At 34.4% G+C, this 21671-nt stretch overlaps 1 protein-coding gene across 1 annotated transcript in view; it reads left to right on the top strand.

Annotated features, from left to right (window-relative positions):
- LOC150101447 (serine/threonine-protein kinase D1-like) overlaps nt 1-21671 on the top strand; it is a 384746-nt gene that overhangs the window by 90409 nt on the left and 272666 nt on the right. Inside the window, exon 8 of the mRNA XM_090400796.1 lies at nt 12770-12920. Within this exon, the coding sequence (XP_090256922.1) occupies nt 12770-12920 (151 nt within the window). The remainder of the gene's footprint in view (nt 1-12769; nt 12921-21671) is intronic.

Below are 21671 nucleotides of genomic sequence, written 5' to 3'. Positions count from 1 at the left end.
TCCTGGTGTCATTCAGAGTGCCAATCACTGATTCATCTAACCAATATACTATCTATTCCTATCCTCTGCAGCTTGTACACCAACTTGTCATGATGCAATCTATTAAACGCTTTTGAAAAGTCCAAGAACATCACTGTATATGATTCTCCCTTATCTGACACACTTGTTACCCTATCATAAAATGCAAGTAAATTGCTAAAACAGGACATACTCTTTACAAATCCAGGTTGACCATCATGAAGAATGCTATGTCCATCAACCCAAACCTGTACCTACTCCTAACCAACCTGTAAACCAGTTTGTAAATATACAGACTGGTTTATGATTGGAAACTTCTCTCCTAGAACGATGCGGTTAGCTGAGTGGCCATGTGCTTCTCAATCATATGCCTGGGAAAGGAGTGTCCTGGGTTCGATTCCTGTTGCTGACGTGAGGAGCTTAGGATCTTTCTCAGACATGTCCAAGTTAGCCAGTCTTGGACATGGACTGCAGGATTTTTCTCCTCAGTTTATTGGGAGTTTTCATCCCCCAAGCAGGCAAACCGGCCTCGAGAACTCAATGCTTCTACAGACATAGGATACACTGGGAGGCATAGCACTAACCACCTTATCCTTGTGTATGGTTGCAGGTAAATGAATAGAAAACCCTCGACACAGCAAGGTAAAAGAGGGAAAAGAAGGATTTGGCTAATTGTTGTACACACATTCCTTAAAAATACATGGGGATATGTCATCCATTCTCACAGTTTTATTAACATCTAACCCAATCAACACATAATACACCAACTGATTTTCTCACTTGCAATTCTCCTATTTCACCGCATAATTTACATGAGTATGGTATATGCAGATAAAGTGCTTGTTCAATAATTTCATTATATCCTTTGCTACTGTTATTCTGCTGCCATGACTATCCACCAGTGTCAACCTGCCATTGCGTGCCATCTCTCTCTCTCTCTCTCTCTCTTCGATCTCCTCATGCCCGAGGACTTATGACCTTCCTGATGCTTTGCCATTTCTTTATCCCATGTGCTTCTCTTATTGCTTGCTCTAGTTTAAGTCTGGTGCTTCTTGATATTTGGTCAATCCGTCTGTTGGGGGGGGATTCCCCTCTTTCTTTTTCCACATGGTTTACCGTGGATGATTATTTTTTTCAGGCAGTTGCCTTCCCTTCTGCATATGTGTCCAAAATATTGTGCAATTCTCTTGTCAATTATGTTTGTCAGTGATGTTTGGATATTGTTTGCCATATAGCAGAAAATTTTCTTGAGTTAACCTTGGCCTGATCAGTCAATTTCAATAAATGAAATAGCAGAATTAAACAATAAAAAGTTAAATGGAATAAACATTAAATGGAGAAGTATTTGCATGTTATTTTAACCTACACAGTAGAGACATGAAGACTAACAGAAAAAGAGATATGAATAAATACGAGCAATAGAAATGAAAGTTTCAAGGATAATGTTGCAAAAACAAGGAAAGATGGAATAAGTAATGTGGACATTGGAAACAGTTCAGGACTAAAAACGATTCAAGGAATGCTTATGAATTCTTAATTGAAGTGGTTTGGACATCTAATGAGAATGAATTTAGAAAGAATACTGTTGAATCTTGAATAAAAGGGATTTTAGTAATATAATACCTTTTATTCAGATTTTACAAGTATACTAAATCCTGCTAAAATACTTGTATATCAATGAATAAACTTGGTGTAATTGTAATAGAAATAATGTTTTTTTTGTTTTTTTTTGAATTATGAATAATGTATTATCAATAGTTTTGTGTAAGAACAAAGGAGATTGTATTGTGTCTAAGTATGCCATAGTGAACAAAAAATTCCAGACAGGATTAAGAAGATTAAGTCATGACCTGAGGCTACTGTACATGTGCAGCACGATATTACACGGGGGTGGTCTCCCATCTAATTGCACCAATAGATGTGGGTGTTGGGTGCAGAAAATTACGGTGCCTAGTGGACGATGACGTAAGCAAAAATTTGTCATTAGGACCGTATAAATAGCAGTTCACTTTGTCGAAACGGGGGTTTTGTCTTGCCTTTTTCTTGGAGTACGAGATCGAGTCAATCCGGTGTGCATTCACATTCTCGGGTCAGTGAGAAGTTTCGAGGTCACGTGGGGTTCTGACCTGAAGTTACGATGTATGCTACAGCAGCGGAGTTTTGCTAACATCGTCGGAGATAAATTGTATTCGCCTTCAGAGGCCTGTGTTCCATATAGAAAATTGCCCAGGGACCGATGTGACTAAGATAAGCTGTTTTAGAAGAAATTAGATGCCAAGTTCCCGATGTCCGCTGATGATAAAGAAGGATCTCTCAAAACCCAGAAGAGTTTCCCGAGTTCAGTGCTAAAGTCGAACGGCAACAGAAAGAATTGATTTTATGGATCATTCAGAGAAGTACAGACCTCTGTTCAAGTAAGATCTTTCATTGTTTAGCTAGAGAAAAAGACTGTGACAGTGATTTAATTAAGGGACTTGTTTTATAGTGATACTTGAGGACTTTAGGCCTTATGCTGATAATTGAATTATTTTGTTATATGTGAGAGAAGGTCTGGCTGAAATTTAAGGTGAAACATCGAATATTTAATGTTATAGCTATTGCCTAAACCTGCAGAATGTTATGTAAAAATTGATCTGAGTTTTACTAAGTTTAACGAGAGAAAATATTGTGTTGAGAGTTTTGGTCCCACAATGAGTCTTAGGACTCCATGAAGGTGACCATGCAATAATAATAGTAATATTAATGTGGTTTGAGACAACACCACAACCATGTTACAAAAAAGTATTCCAAGAACATAAATGATTCAGAAAAGAATGAATTATATAAAGTCCTGTCTTCATTTTCTTAGACCTGTTGCAACAATGTTTATTAAAACCATCTTTCACACCATTTTTTGTGGTCATTCGACTAATCTTTTAGCATTTGTTTTCCATTTTTCTATTAATCTAATTATTCTTTTCGCATTCTGTCAACATGCTTTTGCCATTCCTTTTTCCTGTTTGCTACCCATTCACTGGATGTAAGCGCAACTCTTGTATTTTTCTTTATTTCTGATCTTACTGATTTGTGTTTTTTTTCCAACTATTTTCTTCAGAGTTTTCATTTCTATAGCAGTGTTTAACAATTGCTATTAACCGGCTCATGTTTCACATGCATAAATTAAAACGTCTCATTAAACTTTTATAGATACTTATCTTAGTTGCAATATTTAGATTTTTATTTTTCCATAGTGTTTTGCATGAACACCCAGAAATTTTGTTTGTCTTAAGCACTCACTCTTCATTTCCTGGAGTTAATCTGAATTCCTTAGTACTTAAAATTCATTACTTACTTTTTTTTTTATTACTTGGCTATTTACTTCTAATTGATTTGATTGGTTGCCAACTTATGAGTATTTTAGTCTTTTATTTATTTATTTTTTAAATTAACATTTCCACATATTTCCACATGGAAATAAAATAGCTTCTTTGGAGCAACTGTTGCAACAGAAGCTCTCAGGTCAAGCAGGTCAAATCTCTCCATTTCTTTTTATCCTCCCAAATTCCTCCTTCATATACACTATGTTCATGTTTCTTTTCCCTCAAATTTCATTTCATACATTTTTCTTAGAATTGTTAAATATGTGATTATTTTAAATGTTATCAAATGTCTTCAATTATATCTTGTCTACTGCACCTTTCTAAAAAAAAAACTATAGTTATCTCGTTTAAACCTTTCTTCTTAACCTTTGGAGCAACTGTTGCAACAGAAGCTCTCAGGTCAAGCAGGTCAAATCTCTCCATTTCTTTTTATCCTCCCAAATTCCTCCTTCATATACACTATGTTCATGTTTCTTTTCCCTCAAATTTCATTTCATACATTTTTCTTAGAATTGTTAAATATGTGATTATTTTAAATGTTATCAAATGTCTTCAATTATATCTTGTCTACTGCGCCTTTCTAAAAAAAAAACTATAGTTATCTCGTTTAAACCTTTCTTCTTAACCTTTACTATACTTCTGACTGAAAATAATATAAAGCTCACATGTGCAAAACTTACAGAACAAAGAAATCGCCTCTGGCTGGAGCCAATCTCTTTGTCTGACCCACTGGTGTTTATTCTCAACTGAATTTGGAAAATTTATTTAATTTCTAGCTGTGCCACCAAAATCGTGGGTGAGAGGTGAATCTCCCTCCAAAGAATAACACACAGTAAACCACAGGGAACTTTTCTCTCTTAATTCTAAGTAAATCTATCAACTTAAATTTCCTGTTATGCAGTTGTGACAATATCTATTTTTAAGGCTCACACAGATTCGAGTTTAATGAGTAGTGCATTGGATTAGAAATCAGGCAAGTTATTTAAACAAGAAAACAATTTATTTAACATCAATGAAATGTACAATGGGTCAATTTTAAGTACTAAGTAAATTAGCTTCTATGCTTCAAATCACAACTAATGACTACGTTTACAATTTAGATCCTTATCATAATCAATTCTAGTAAGATCACGTGTCTATAATTTTCTCTCGTTAAACTTAGTAAAGCTCAGATCAATTTTTACATAACATTCTGCAGGTTTAGGCAATAGCTATAACATTAAATATTAGATGTTTCACCTTAAATTTCAGCCAGACCTTCTCTCACATATAACAAAATAATTCAATTATCAGCATAAGGCCTAAAGTCCTCAAGTATCACTATAAAACAAGTCCCTTAATTAAATCACCATCACAGTCTTTTTTCTCTAGCTAAACAATGAAAGATCTTACTTGAACACACGTCTGTACTTCTCTGAATGATCCAAACTTCAACTTTATCTACTTCTACCCCCAAATCCTGGACTTCAATTTTCTGGAGTACAGTTCCCTAAAAGTGGTACGCAGCTTGTAATCTTTGTATCCCATTATGTTTTTTTCATACTGTCAACCTATTTTGATCATCCTGCAAGTGCTTCACATCATGTTGATTAAACTGTTACCCTACCTAACTTTGCATCATTAACAAACAACTTAATATCTCCTTTCAAATTATTTCCTCTCTTGTTTATGTACAAATTAAACAGCAGTGATCCAAGTATAGAGCCCTGCTCTACACCACTAGTCACCTACTACCTCCAGGTTTCTGCTCCTCTATATACTATTTCATGGTATCTGTCCATCAGTCACCCTTTTATCCATATCACCAGTTTCATATCCATACCCATTTGTTGCAGTTTGCCTATACAGAGCTCCATGTTGTATCCTGCCAAAGCCTTTGCAAAATCCCATACTATCATCTTGTAATCATTACCTTTATTCAACTCAGATGTCACTATTATTTAAAAGTTAGGAGATTGCCATGGCATGACTGACCTTTCACAAAGCCATGCTGCCCCTCATAGAGTATCATATTCTTATCCACCCATTCCTGAACTCTCTCTCTTTGGCCAACTTTTCCAGTACTTTTGTTACCACTCCTGAGATATTGATTGATCTATAATTTGCTATCACAGATTTACATTCTCCTGCAAGGGAATTATTTTGCCCTCCTTCTGCCTCTCTTGGGACTTTGGCAGAGCTGAGACCTAAATTAAACAGGCAAGTCAAAAGCCAATATCTAATTCCATCCAATCTTACAACTGTATTTACATTTAGATGCTGTAGTATCCCATGTACCACCAGTTCATAAAACTCTGTTCCCACATCAGTCCCTGTCACTTCTGCCATAACAGTATTTTCACTTGAATGATATATATATATCTTGCAAAGTGGTAAGTCAGTCATCTCAGCTGCTTCATCTGCTTCTGTCACCTCTCTATCATCTGCACTTATTATCCTTCCATATTCATTCTTCCTCCTATTTGCCACATTATGAAAAAACTGTTTTGCTTTTTTGTCTAATTTCTTCTCATAATCTGATTTTGCCTTTTTAACATGCTGGCAGCCTTTCTCCTTATATATTCTCCACAACTTTTTTTTTTACAACCCATACACAAGCCCATATATCCTATGCTTAATGATACCACTCATCTATCTACCTCCTGCCCAACTTATCCTCCTGACCTTGGGTATACAGTGTGATATTGCTTCCTCCAGATACCCCTCGACTATTCTCCCTGTGCACTGTGAACATCCTTCCCTTGCAGAATCTTTATGCCATAGTATTGCTTCAAGCTGCCTCCTAAGTGTATCATGATCACCTGCCTTACAGTTTCACATATATCCTTTCTTAACTGGAATTTTCATGTTTTGCTACCTTTCAAGTCAAAACCACATGATCACTTTTCCCAATTGGAGGCAGTGGAGCCACCTTAGTTATGGGCAGGTCTTCTGAGTCTATAACCATATCCAACACTCTCATACCCAAAATCCACTCAATCACATTCTGCTTCAACTAGTTGTCCCTCAGTAAATGTATAAATTCCACTTCCTTCCTGTCGTGTGATCGTTCCTCTTTCTAATCGATGTCTCTGAAGTTGAGGTCCCCCATAATAATTACTCAACTTGCACTCATTGTACTAATCAGTTGATGCACATCTTACACACCATCCCTTGAACCCCCCCCCCCGGCATATAGCAGCAACCAATTTTTATTTTGTTCTATTGGCCTCATCTCGCATCAGATCGACTCAGAAGAACTGCCATCTGCCTGATTGATGTCTACTGTTGTTGGCTGCATTTCATTTATTATCAGCAGTGCTCCAACTAATCTATCCTCTCTGAAAATACAAAATCCATCACATTCTATTCCTGTAATTATGTCATGTACTGTTAGCCAAGTCTCACTAATGCCTATAAAAAGGAAGAATAGTTTCATTACATAAAAATACTTGGACAGGTAGCAAATTATGCATCAATCAGTTTTTAAGAAGGTTCATAAATTATGGATGCTACAACCTTTTTAAGAATAATTTAATTTCTAAAGTAATTTCTTAACACAGTTTTAATCCACTTCCACACTGTGCTTGTTCTCCAAGAATTTACAGTTTACCTAAGATTCATAAGCAGAACGTATCACTTTGGCTGATAGTTGAAGGTGTCAACAGTCCCAATTATCAACTAGCCAAGAAATTAGTGTGAACACTAAAGGAGTTGGTAGTCATTCCCCCCGCCTATTTAAAAAACAACATACAACACTTTGTAAAAAAAATTAAGGACATTACACTAGATAAAAATGATTTATTTGTCAGTTTTGACATCTCTTCCTTTTCACAAATCTCCCAATCAGTGACACAGTTCTTCTTTTACACGACAAATTCCTGCCCGATATCATGATGCTCTTTGCACAACCAACATTTCGGTTATATTGTGGGACAAAATACTTTTCACATGCAAAAAAAAGAAGGCATAGCCATGGGCCTGCTGTTATCTCCTCACCTGCAATTGCCAACTTTTATATCTAAGCTTTTGAGCTGTGTGCTTGTTACCTGTTCCCCTTAGCCAGCAAACTTGAACCTTGTTCAACTACCTAAACAAACAACACAGACACATACAATTCTCAATTGAAATTGAAAGTCAGAACATGCTTTCATTTTTAGATGCACTTGTCACACGTCTTCCTTCTGGCAGTCTTTCCTTCACTCTTTACCATAAAGAGTGGTAAGCCTACACAAACTCTCACCACCACCCAACACAAAAAACTGGTGTCATTAACACACTAAAAAACAGGTCTTTAAAGATTGCTCCAATGAGTAGGCACTTAAACATGAATTAAGTTAGCAATACTTTCTCAAACATTGGCTCCAGCTAAAATAATATCAACCAAATTCTTCACAAGACTGCACCTAATAATAAAAATAAACTAGATTACAATCAAACAGTAGCCATTCTATACATTAAAGGGATATCAGATACACAGAATATTACAGAAATACAACCTTAATGCCACTTTTAAACCTCCTGCAAATCAAAGAATTTATTCAATGCTTCCAAAGATCTACTTCTTTCCTTGGCCCACCCTAGAGTAAACCATATTCAGTACACCTGTAATTTGCTTTATATAGATGAAACTATGAAACTGGATTCGTATTTCCTATCAGAAAAAAAGGAACAAAGGTAGATCACCATCTTTTCTTTAGATCAACTGAATGAAACTGGATGTATTTTAGGGGTATGCAATTGGATTGTGAATGTGTTGAACTCTTTTGCTTTTATAGACATAATGAAAATTGGAGGAACGATGGATGCGAGTTCATTTTGAACAATATTCATGGAAGTGTGTCTAGAAAAGGCATAAGGTTGAGACAGGCCTTCTCCAAGACAGTATTTGGAGGTGGCCCATTAGAGAAGGATTATCATTTAGTTCCCCCCCCCCCCTTTTTTTTTTTTAAGTATCAAAATCTTGAAGGAAGTTCTTGATGATCATCTCAAACAAAGGAGTATTCCATGATTGAATAAATTTGAGATTTGTACAGAGTTGGTGGGGAGGGGGCAGATTTCTGTAGCAGAAAAAAGTGGGCATGCTGATGTGTTGCCAGAAAAGGTCGGAGATAATCAAGAAAGAAGATATAATCTTGTCTATCTCGGGTATTATCATAGGTAAGTGTTGGTGAATTGTCTTTTCTGAAAAAGAAGGCAAGGCTATATTTTGGTATCTTGGAAAGAGACTGAGTTGTCTTTGCTTCACTGAAGAACAGTAAGATGAACGATATTTCAGGCAGTGGTTATTGGTTAACAAGCACGTGATATTTGAGCATTGAACAGTTGGTCTAATGAGTAGAACTAGTGGAGTGGAATGATATTTCGGGCAGTGGTTATAGATTAACAAGCATGTGATATTTGAGCATTGAATAGTTGGTCTAATGAGTAGAACTAGTGGAGTGTACTTTTCTTAGCAAAACTGTGCGTGAGGTTTGGCCAGTGAGAGTAGGAGATTTATGTATAGAAAAAATGAGGTGTCAGAAGAACCCTTGGAATTCCTACATTGCTAAAGAAAAAAAGCTGTCATATGGATAGAATGAATATTTAGAGAAAAAACTACTACACAATTTCACACATGGAAGGTAGGCTGTAGGATATCTGCCTTCTGCCAGAGGTTAGGTGATTTTGCTATAAAGTTAAGGAATCTATGTTGGTGGTCATTGATTAACTGGTGAGCCTCTGCGTAGTCAGTTCACTTTTATTACTTTCTCTTTACAGCAAACATTATTCTAGTAATGTTTGCTGTAAAGATGAGTTGATTTTGCAGACTATAATACTACATACCAAGAAGTTACATTGGATGGGCATGTGTTCTAACAAGTACAAATGAAGGCATACCATCAGGATTGGTTTTTGGTGTATATGTTATTCATGATTCCAGGATTTTAGGTTATTGAAGATTTTAAAATTATTGAATTAAATATAGGATTTTAGAGGATGCTAATGCCTATTATATTCATTATATTCTTCTTCTACTTCATGTAGCTTCCTCAGTGAGAGGGTGCAGCACCATGTCCTTCCAGTTCTCTCTGTTGGTGGCTTTTCTTTTTTGTTTCTGCATTAGCCATGTGATCCTGTCCATGATCTTATATCTTCAAGCTATGTCCTTCGTTTGTTGCCTCTTGATCCTTTTCCCATAATTTTTCCTTCTAAAACTGTTAGTATCCTCTGTCCTGCTGAACCTCTCAGTACATGTCCTGCCAATCTTATCTTTCTCTGGATCATTTCGTGTAATAAAGATATCTGTGTTCTCATTCTCTGTAGGACATCTGTATTTGTCACATGTTCTGTCCATGGGATTTTCGGAGCTCTTCTATAGCACTGCATTTCAAAGGCCATTATCTGTTGCCTTACTCTCTTCTTGAATATCCAGGTCTCACTTCCATATGTGAAAATTGGCCACACTAATGTTCTTATCATTATTTTCTTTGTCTCGATACCCACAGAACTTCTGAGCAGATCTTTATTTTTCCAGAATGCATCTTTAGCTATGGCTGTTCTTATTTTTATTTCTGCTTATCTTGCTTTCCATCTGCAGTAAAGTAGGTGCCTAAATATTTGTATTCTGTTGTATGTTCAATTTTCATATTGTTTATGAATATTTCTGGCTCGGATCTGGTATCTTTTGAGATTTTCATAAATTTGGTCTTTTTTGCATTTATATCTAATCCAAATTCTTACCTTCTTCAATTAGTAGCTGCAGTAATTTGATTAATTTGTTTCTGTTTTCTGCTATTAGAATGGTATCATCTGCATATCTAAGATTGTTGTATTTTATACCATTGATACTAATTCTTATTTTTTGTTTTTCAATCTTTTTCATCACTGTCTCACTATAGATATTAAATAGATTTGGTGAAAGGATACAACCTTGTCTAACTCCTCTTTTTATTTTCACTACAGAAGTCTCATTAAACAGCTGCATTTTCTGTTTGGTATAAATCATTTTTATAATCTTAAGTACATGAGTTTCTATGTCTAGTTTATCTAATATATTGAACATTTTATTATGTTTTACCCATAATAAAACAGTCAAAAACCTTCTGAAAGTCTATGAAGCATATGTAAATGTTCCTGTTTCTTTCACATGATCTTTCTATTAGTATTTTTAGTTCCAGGATAGCATTAATTGTTCCCATTCCTCTTCTGAAGCCTTTTTGTTGTTCACTCAATTCACTGCTTAAGGCTCTTTCAATTTGTTTATTAACAATGGTTAAAATAATTTTAGATGCATGGGATATTAGACTCACAGTTCTGTAATCCTTGCAGTTTTGTGCATTAGTTTTCTTTGGAATCGGTATGCAGATAGATGTTGTATAAATTTCAGGTAATTGTATTGCTCTATAGATGTCCTGAATGGATTCCACTAAATAGTTGTTATTATTGCTGGTCAAAGCTTTCAGCAGCTCAGCCAGAATATTATCACAACCAGGGGATTTATTATTAGGAAGATTCTTAATTACATGTTCTACCTCCTTTCTTGTGAGTAGAGTGGTATCTGTTGTTACGTTTAACTTAAGGTGTTGTGAATCATCTAACATGTTACCATTATCATCATCATAGAGATTGATAAGTACTCCACCCATCTTCCATTTATCTTTTCTTTATCAATGAGTATGTTTCCATCTTTGTCCTTGATGTTATTAGACTGTGTACGTTTTGCTTTTCCATTAAGTTCTTCCACTTTCAGGATTGCTTCTCTGGTTTTGTTCTTATTTTGTATTTCTTCTATTTCAGTGCACTGCCTATTTATCCAGTTTGCTTTCAGTTGATGAAAGAAGACCATGGAAAAGAGGAGCAAATGAAGAAGAACTGTTTGATTCTTTTATCCAAAGTTTTATATCTTAACTGTTCTTCTTCATTTGCTCCTCTTTTCCATGGTCTTCTTTCATCAATAAGGTTGATTACCTCTTGAGTTATGCATGGTTTTTTCCTTTCTTTCTTTCTTCTTGTTTATGATGTGGTTTTTAGCAGATGTTATGATAGTTGCTTGTGGTCTATTCCACCGAGAGGGTTCATTTTCTGAAATATTTTCATTAAATTTTGATTTTACTATTGGTTTTTGTACCATTTGCAGATCCCATTTTAGGGGTTGACTTCTTTTATATTTTATTGTTTTCAGGCAAATATTCATCTTCATTAAGACCAGTCTATGATCAGATCCACAGTCAGCATTGGCATCACCTTTGAGTTCCGTATTCCATTGAAGTAGCGTTTACTGACTACAATATAGTCTAATTGATTTTTGTATCTTCCATCTGGACTTTCCCATGTGTATCGTGCTGTTGGCTTTTGCTCAAAATAAGTGTTAGTTATGATGAGACTGTGCTTGTTACAGAAATCAATCAGTTTTTGTCCTCTCTGATTCCAAATTCCAAGTCCAAATGGACCCATGTGTGTAGATGTTCTCTCTGATCCAACTTTTGGGTTCCAGTCACCCATAGCACAAATAACTCGATCTTTCTTGCCTCCGACTTCCTTTATACACCATTCTATTTCATCATACATGATATCTATTTCTGCTTCCTCATTCTGTTCTGTAGGAGCATATATTTGGATGATCAGCATATCTCTAGGTTTAGATTTCACTAGAATTGCCATTACTCTATTTGATTTTTTGATTATATGGATAATATTTTTATTAGTTTTCTTCTCTGCAATAAACACTACACCTCTTCTTGATATTTCACCACCTGATGTATATATTTTATATATCTTGCCATTTGGAAGTTTTGACTCAAAATCTGGTGATCCTTTCCAAAAAGTTTCACTTATTCCCAGGTATACTAATATTCAATCTCTCCATTTCTCTCATCACATTAGCCAATTTCCCACATTTATTCAATCCTCTTACATTCCAGGTAGCAACTTCTGCATTGAATTTTTATAGCAGTCACTGACTGATGATCATATTGGTCCTCCATTCATATTGGGGATTGGATGGTTCTGGGCTGCCAGAACCATCCAATCCCCAATATGAATGGAGGACCCCAGCTGTTGTTGGTTAGCGGGTCCCATGGACCTAGCCAGGAGGCCTACAAAGTAGTGCTACCGATCATCCCCCCCCCATCCATCACTGAGGGGATGCCCCGATGTGCCGTGACAACCCAGCGACCGGATTCATTATATTATGAATCATTTAAAATATAGGAATTGTGTTCTGTTTCTGTATTGGATTATTTTTGATAAGAGCTGTTGCCTAATGTGATACATTTAGTTATCGTAGCAAGTTGATTAACGAAAAAAATTTTAATTCCAAATTCTTGTTCATTTTACATGGCAGCTTTTTTCCTTATCTAGTATTGTGCATGTACTATATTAATATTGCATTAGCAGAGCTTAATTAAAATATACCATATTGTGTTATTTAGCTAATGAAAGCTCCAGAAGTTCAGAAACAGAAAATGGAAGTGGTGAAAGAGATAATCTTGAAGAAGAATCTGACACTGAAAATGATGCACTTGTGGATAGAAGCAATGGCAGCCAAGATAGCCAAGATGATGATTCTAAAATTCCAGCAAAGTATTAAACCTATAGAATTCAAATTTGTTATTGTTTGAAAAAATATTGAATATATTAAATTTTGTTTGAATATATTTAATTTCAAATTTGTTATTGTTTGAAAAAATATTGAATATATTAAATTTTGTTTCATATTTTTGTTCTATTCCTGTCCATCAGATATTTCAGTGCGATTATTATTATTTTATTCCTTTTATGATTCTGAATCCATTTCCTTTTTGGTTTTTCTTCAGATTGTATTTTTAACTTTACCCTTTAGTAGTGTATGAAGTACAGTGAAAAAGCACAAAGTAATCAGTACAAATGTTGCCACCTTAAATGCAGAAAGGTAAGAAATGAAGGAGTGGAATGTGACAGTAAACAAATGCAAGAGAAATGTTATATATTCCATTAACTTTGAGGTAATCGTTGTTTCTTTTGAACTCTAATATTATGTTATCTTGTTCAACTAATTGAGTAGTTTTAAATGCATGCCATATGACCGAGGTGTTCGACCCGTCTATCGCGGAGCGATTTTTGGTCGATCTCTTGTATATTCCTCCTTACTTACAAATTTAATTAAAACTGAAAACATAATATTTTATTTATCATTATTTTGTATCATTTTTAATTCGCTTTAAGTGTATTGCTATTGTTTATTTATATTTCGTTAAAATTGTCAAATCAGTAATTTTCTTATAAGTCCGGGTAAATGAATTAATTTGGATCAGTGGAAGTCAAACAGCGAACTGAGTGAATACGATTATAAGAAAAGTGTAAAAACTCGATTGTAGCTTACGTATTAAGTATTCCAAACCACATTACATCGATTTTTTACTTAGGTTAAGTCCCATGTGAATATTGTAAAAAAATAAACTTTGTTTGTCTCGGCATAGTTTGTATTAGATGTTTTTGAAAATAACTCTTTTGAAGCTAACTGTATATACTGCTTTAATAAGAACATGTTAGGGTGTTAAAAACAAGGGCAATGTTTTTGTCGCCGAAGCTGTACATGGCGGCATTAGAAAGATTGTTATTGAAACTTTTACGTATGAGAAAGGCTTGCAGGCTCTAAGTGTAAACATCTCCGAAGTCAGCCAGAAAGAGTTCAAACAACTTTCCGATGGCCGGCAACTTATAATCAAAAGAAAGCGGAGGAGAACAAAAGGCACGCCGAACTTGAAACTTAAGATGAAAGACTCATACAGATTCTTTGGGGGGTTGCCAAACTTCATGCAAGGTCTCACAGGAGGCGAGGCCTAATAAAAAGGGACTGAAGCAAGCAGGCAGAAGGGGTCCCGGTTCCAGAATTGCTGTCAGAGAGGAGGCCACCTGGTTCAGAGTCACCATCAGAGAGACTGCCCAGATGCACGTTGCTTGATAGAGGAGTTTCCCACTTCCAGAAAGGAGCTTCTTGGTTCGAGACGTTGCTAGAGAGAGAGACTACTTCTAGGCCGCAGACAAAGTTTCAAATTGCCAAAAGGAAGAGTTCCAATTGCCAGAGAAAAGTTTCCAGGCCAGGTTAATGTCAGATATTCACCAGTGTGTTGTGTTTTCATTACAATTTGATGAATCAAATGACTTCACTGATATTACTCAGTTAATGGTATTTATTCGCATGGTATTTCAAGATTATTCAAGTAAAGAAGAACTTTTGAAAATTATACCATTATTGGGAAGGACTAGGGGAGAAGACATTTTTTCGGCATTTGATGAATTTGTGAAACAACACAAACTTCCGCTTTTTAAACTTGTGTCTATTACTACTGATGGCGCTCCCGCAATGATAGGTAATAAATTAGGCTTCATTTCATTATTTAAAAACGATGACAAATATCCAGATTTTTTAACGTACCACTGTATTATTCACCAACAAGTACTGTGTAGTAAAAGATTAAACACAAAAGATGTTTTGGATATTACATTTAAAACTGTAAATTCTGTTCAAGGAAAAGTCCTGCAACAGCGGTTATTTAAATTACAGGCTGATGATGATAGGGAACTTCTGTTGTACAATAATGTTCTCTGGCTCAGCAGAAGTCAATTTTTAGAAAGATTTCTTGTATTAATTAATGATATAAAAATCTTTCTTGATGAAAAAGGATATATTTATCCACAATTGAGTGATAAAAGATGGTTGTTACACTTATCATTTTTAGTAGATTTCTGTATGAAATTAAGCAATTTAAATTTAGAGTTACAAGGCAGAGATAAAAATTTAATTGACATGTTAAGTTCAATAAAAACTTAACAACAATACTTACTTTTATTAAAGAAAAATATAAATGACCACTAATTTAAACATCTCCCATATTTATTAAAATTTTTTGAACAAAAGAAATGCTTTGCTATGACTTAAAAGAATTTATTCATGAAATAGAATTAGTTGAGGAAGAAATAAATTCAAGATTTAAAGATTTTAATAAAACTGAAATGATTGTATCTTTTATCAATAATCCATTTCAAGAAAACTTGAACATCACAGAAATTTCAAATAAAATTAGTGGGCTGTTTTATATAAACCAAGCTCAAGTAGAACTTGAGATAATAAACATTCAGAATAGTTTACATTTAAAATTAATAAACAATGAAGTCATTTGGAAGTATGCACATAAAAAATTCCCAATATTAACTGATATTGCGCCAAAAATTCTGTCGTGTTTCGGATCGACATACTTGTCAGAATCAGCTTTTTCAAATATGACAGTCATAAAAAATCAATTAAGAAACCAAATTACAAATGATCATTTGGATGATTGTCTGCGATTGGCCACTTCTTCATATCAACTTGACTATGAAAATATTGCGAGGTCCAAACAATGCCAAATTTCACATTAACTTTTTTTTTTTTTTTAATCAACCAACATTTCCTGTAACTTGTGAGTTCGTAATGAATTTGTTGTTTTTTCTAACTTTGGTTTTCCAAAATAGAGAAATAAATATTTTATTCCAATATATTATGTTTTTTTTTGTTGTATTAAAATAATTAAAAGTGATAAATAAATTTTTAAATACACAAAGTTTTTAGTTGTGTATTTTTTTTTTTTTTAGTTGTTTATTTGTGCGTAATCAGATATTAGGTTGGGGGAACGTGATCTATATAAGAGAGTAGATCGCTGAATAACTTTTTATAGAAATGTAGCTCGCGTAGTAAAAATGGTTGAACACCACTGCCATATGACATAAGTTTTCAGTGTTGTTTTATTGTTCCTTTATATGTTGTTTTACTGTTTGATAATCTTGTAATAAGGATTAATTTGTTTGCATGCATTAACTTTTTTCACTTCATAAATTATTGTTTCAGTTTTATCCCAAACATCTCTGCAAACTTCCATGTCATTTGTCTTTTATAATTTGCCAAAGGATTCTCTTTTTCTGTGGTTAGATTGCATGTGATAAAGATCTTATCCTGCACTTTTCAACTAATGCTGTAAACCACAGGGTTCCATTCTTTTGTTTATTCTCTTCCTTGTGTATTTTATGACCATCTCCATTTGGACATGTCAATTCAGTCCACAGTTTGATGATACTAGTATGTTGCACTCTTATTATTTGGCACTAATGTCTGGAATATCTATCTCCATAGTCCTGTATACACAGATATTCAAGTTGTTCTTCAGTGAAGGAGTCAGTTAACCTTGTTAACTTAAATGTTAGCAAAAAAATTCATTCCTCTCTTATTCTCGTGAAAAATAACTTTCTACCTCTACTTAATTTTTAATATCTGAATTGCTTAGATAAGATATTTCTTCTCTTGAAATTTTACCTGCAGTTCACATGAAAATATCACAAAAATTGTTTCCTTAGCATCCTAAAAACTGAGTTGCTTTCTAGTAGTGGATTATTTTACTTCTGAACAAGTATACTGCACAATTAAAAATTTTGCCTAACCATTAAATATCATTACTTTGTCTTGAAGTGCCTTAAAGATTTTGCTAAAATTACTTGACTTAGCATACTGATCTAATCCTTGTCAGTGTACCAATTTAATCTTTAGCCTGCCTGTGGTTATTTCCTTACGTGGGTTAAGAGTACTGTCAGTTTATACTACCATGATAACACCATGCGTGGGATTCACGTAAAAAAAATTATATTAAGAAAAAGGAAATATGCACACAGAAGACACACAAAAAAATCACACACTTAGGTTGATTAATGATCATCTCTTACCCATTCTTTTAACATGCATTCATTTTCTACAGAGTACATTTTAACAAATATATCTTCTTGTTGTTCATGAGATTTATCGTCAGTCATTTCCCCACTCTTTACTAAATATGTTAAGCTATTTCAATGGCTGATCACCACCCACAATGAATTTTTCTTCCTCTTAATTTTTTTCTGCTGCTGTCTTAACAACAGAAGTTGTTCACTTCCTTCATTGTTGTACAGTAATCAGCATTTCTTATAGCTAAATTATGGATACTACTACTACCATCTTAGTGTAATTACTTTAATTTAAAATGAATTAATTATGTAATGTCTTGACCTTCATAATATATTTGTGTGAGGATACATATATACATGCAAAGAAACAAACCACTTTTTATCACACATGGAATACCAAAGTATCACTAATTTGGTCAGTAATAACCTTACTAGATTGACCTCTGGTGGAGTGATAAAACTTAAAGGTAGAATGTTTTTTATAATGATCTTATGATCATAATTATATATATATATATATATATTTATTTATTTTTTTTTTTGTCTCCATGACAAAAATAGAGATTTTTTTTTATAAATACAATAAATATTTATTCTCTTTGAAAAATACAAAAAAGTAGATAAACAAAAACAACATCATGATACAAAAGTTTCATTGTTGAGTACTTCTATTGTTACAATAAGTAGAATTAATGCTTGTAAATTATTATTGATATTTTTTAAATTAGTTATTCATCATCATCATCAAATTCCTGCCATGTACCCTCAAGGGATATACAGGATATGATAGTACTACATGAAAAATTTACATCATTACTAACTTCCTATCTACAATTTTCCTCCAAATCAGTCTGTTACTTGTCAAGACCCCAACATTATCAGATATTACATATCTATTGTCTAAGGCACTTTTTACCGTATCAAACCAACTATATCTTGGTCTTCCTCTGGGTCATTTTCCTGCCAACCTGGCAGAAAACACCTGCTTTGCTAATCTTTCCTTGCCCATTCTGTTTAAATGACCATACCACCTGAGATTAGTTCTGCTAATGCATTCCTGGATGCTGACAATGTCAAGCTCTTTCCTAATATTCTCTTTATTAATAGGATATTGCCATTGATGCTGTCTGTTCATGCCCCTAATCTTTCTCAGAACTCTCATATCTGCAGTCTTTGGTCAAGTGTTTTACTTCTGACCCAGCTCTTTGATCCATAAGTTAAAACTGGTTTGAACACTGTCTTGTATGCAGCTAATTTAGGATTTTGACTAATTTCTCTCTTATTCCATATAAATTTATTCAATTGACTTCCTACCATACCAGCTTTGTTGATTCTGTTGTCTATTTCCGTATTTAATTTACCATCTTCGCTAAAAATCATGCCTAAGTAGCTAAAATGTTTTACTTGTTCCACAGGTTCTCCATTCACAATACAGTTGACATTTTCAATGATTCTGCCTATTTTCATTGTTTTTGTCTTCTTATTGCTGACCTTCATACCATATCTATTACAGCAGTTATTCAATTTAGTCAGAGAATCTTGCAGACTTGTAGCAAATATATTTAGAAGTATAACATCATTCGCATAAAGCAAAGAGCCGACATTAACATCTCCAATTTTGATATCATGTTTAATACCACTTTCCTTCATAATGTGATTCATATAGATAATGAATAACAGAGGGGATAATGTACATCCTTGTCTGACACCAGATTTAACATTAAGCAATCTTCCTGTGCTTCCTTCCATTCTAACTGCTGACTTACAACTCAAATAAAGACCAAGTATTGCTTGATATAATGCCCCATTGACACCATATAACTGTAGCGTATTGAATAGCTTCTCTCTTGGCTCTTTGTCATATGCCTTTTCCAGATCTACAAAACTTAAATACAGATCTTTGTTATATTCCCATGATTTCTCAACTATTTGTCGTAAAGTGAAGATCTGATCCTGACAGCCTCTGTTCGGCCTGAATCCAGCTTGTTCTTCACCAAGTTTTTCTTCCACAATTCTTCTCAACCGTTTCTCAAGTATACTTGCATAGATCTTGCCAGGAACACTCAGTAGGGAAATACCTCTGTAATTCTCACATTCAGTTTTATTTCCCTTTTTATATATGGGTACTATTAGAACTCTACTCCAATAATTGAGAATTCATCCCTCTGTCCAGGCTTTCTGAACTATGCAGTGCAGCCACTGTAAGACTTTTATACCACCATACTTCAGCATTTCTGGTCGAATGTCATCTACTCCTGCTGCCTTTAATGGCTTTTTCTACTTCAAGTATGAATATGTATTCCTGACTGTATGCCTATTGAGTGTTTTTTTACCACTGTGCTATCACTGCTTGTTTCATTTAGCAATTTTTGAAGCAATTACTCCATACCTCAAGGATATCATTTTCCCTCGTTTTATTGTCACCATTATCATCTCTAACTCCTTTTACTGCACTCTTTCCTCCATTTCTAAGCTTCTTCAAAAACCTCCAGAATATCTTACCACCTTCTTGATATTTATTTGCTATGTTCTTGCCAAAGTCCTCCCATGACTTTTGTTTAGCTAGTTTTACATAGTGTTTAGCTTTCTTACATTTGTCTCTGTATTCTCTAAGAGCACAAGCTGACTTATTTGACAGGAACTTTTGATATGCTTTCTTCTTTTCCTTCACTGCCTCTTTAACTTCCTGTGTCCACCATGGAGTTCTGATTTTTCTATCCTTGCAGACAACCTCACCACATGCCTCTCTGGCTGAATCAATCAATGTTTTCTTTAGGGCTTGCCATTGAATCTCCAATTTTGGGTTTCCTGTTCTCAAATCTCTTTAATTTTTCTTGAATTATGCTTGTGTATTTTAGTCAACAGTTCACATCTGAGAGCTGCTCAACTTTTATTCGCTTTAAAACCACTTTCTTATATGTCATTCTTTTCAATATGAAATTCAGTTTTATCCTGCTCAAGACTATATAGTGATCACTTCCAGTTTCAATTCCTCTGTACACTCTGGTGTCCAGCAGCAGGGAGAAAACATCACTTTCGATGATAGCATAGTCGATGAGATTTTTTTTATTCCTTGCCTCTTCTCTCCATGTGAATTTGTGCACATTTTTATGTTGGAACATTGTGTTAGTAATAATCAGTCCATGTCCTAAGCAGAAATCCAACAGGTATTTGCCATTATTATTAGCTTTGCTCTTTTCTCCAAATTTTCCCAAAATATTTTTGTATGTCTGACAATCATTTGCTACTCTGCTATTTAGATCCATAACAAGGACCAACTTTTCCTTTTTCATTGTGTCAGTTGTTTTCTCTAAAGTCTCAAAAAATTCCTCCACTTTTACCTTAGTACAACCTTCTGTGGGACCATAGGCACAAATATGTCTCATTGTTCAGTTCCCTATTCTGATATTTGCCCACATTACTCTACCTGAATATAACATTTTGTATTTATTGCTCAGAAAGATCTTACCAATTTTTGTTTCAGTCGTCCCTATTATGTCAATCTGGTACTCCAATTCCTCAGATAGCTCCATTTCTTCGTAATTTAGGCTTCTTATGTTGATAGTACCGATCTTCATCTCTGGTGATATTGAGTTGGGGTGTTGTTACACCTGATATCTTAGGAATGTAGAATTCTCAGCTATCATGGTGTAACATGAAGAATAAATAAATTAAAAACCCTGCATAAAAGATAATAGTTGAATTATTTAAAAGAAAAAGAAATATTCTTGCATCCAATAAAATATAAAGGTGTTTGTTGAACTAACAAACAAAAAGAAAGAATATATTAATGTTGTAATATGATATAAAAGAGAAAATTTAACTAAATAAGACAGAAAAGGATTAGTCATAAAAGATGGTATGTGAGAGGCTAGAGATTAAAATATTAAGTAAATTCATAGAGAAATTTTGGAAGGGGATTAAGTTAGAGGCTAGCACAAGAAAAACAACAGAAAATCGCTTAGGGTCAATTCCCGGATTGAGACTTTATTGAGAGTTACGGGCTCGCCGATCAAATGACGTTTGGCAGAAAAACGCCACTCTAATTGGTCGGTAAAGTCAAGTCAAAAGGGGGGGGGGGATGGAGAAAAGAAGTTAGAGAAGGTGCCATTAGGAGAGAGGGTATAAAAGGGTTAGAACCCCCCCACCCCAGGGGGGACTTTTTAGGGCTTTTGGTTTTGGTTCTGTTCCAGGATAGTTCTTCGCGAGCTCTTTCGTATGGATTTCATGGTGTTTTCCTGAGTAGCGAGATAGGGGTTATATCTCCGTCGTCACAACACGGAAATGAAAGTGAGCGGAATTTCGATTTTGTACTGCCTATGTAAGAAGTGAGGAATGCCACGACTGCAACATAGTTTCACTTTCAGACATATTTTAGTTCTTTCTCCTTGTTTTTGTATATAATATATTAAACTAAATGTCCCAAAAGGTGCAGCATAATACAAATATTAGGGTTACTAAGGGGAGAATTAACTTAAGTATTAGTAAAAATTTTGGTGATATCTCGTGTGTAGATAATAGTTGAACATAGATAAAGGGGAAATAACTAGATAGAATAAATATCATAAAAAGGGACACAACAGTATGTTTTAGGATTTGTTCCAG

Source organism: Typopeltis vanoorti, chromosome 11, assembly GCF_054136105.1.
Source record: "Typopeltis vanoorti isolate ZY-2024b chromosome 11, IOZ_Tvanoo_1.0, whole genome shotgun sequence".
NCBI classification, from domain to species: Eukaryota; Metazoa; Arthropoda; class Arachnida; order Uropygi; family Thelyphonidae; genus Typopeltis; species Typopeltis vanoorti.
The sequence above is the reverse complement of the archived record's forward strand: the minus strand, read 5'-3'. Positions and strand labels throughout refer to the sequence as shown.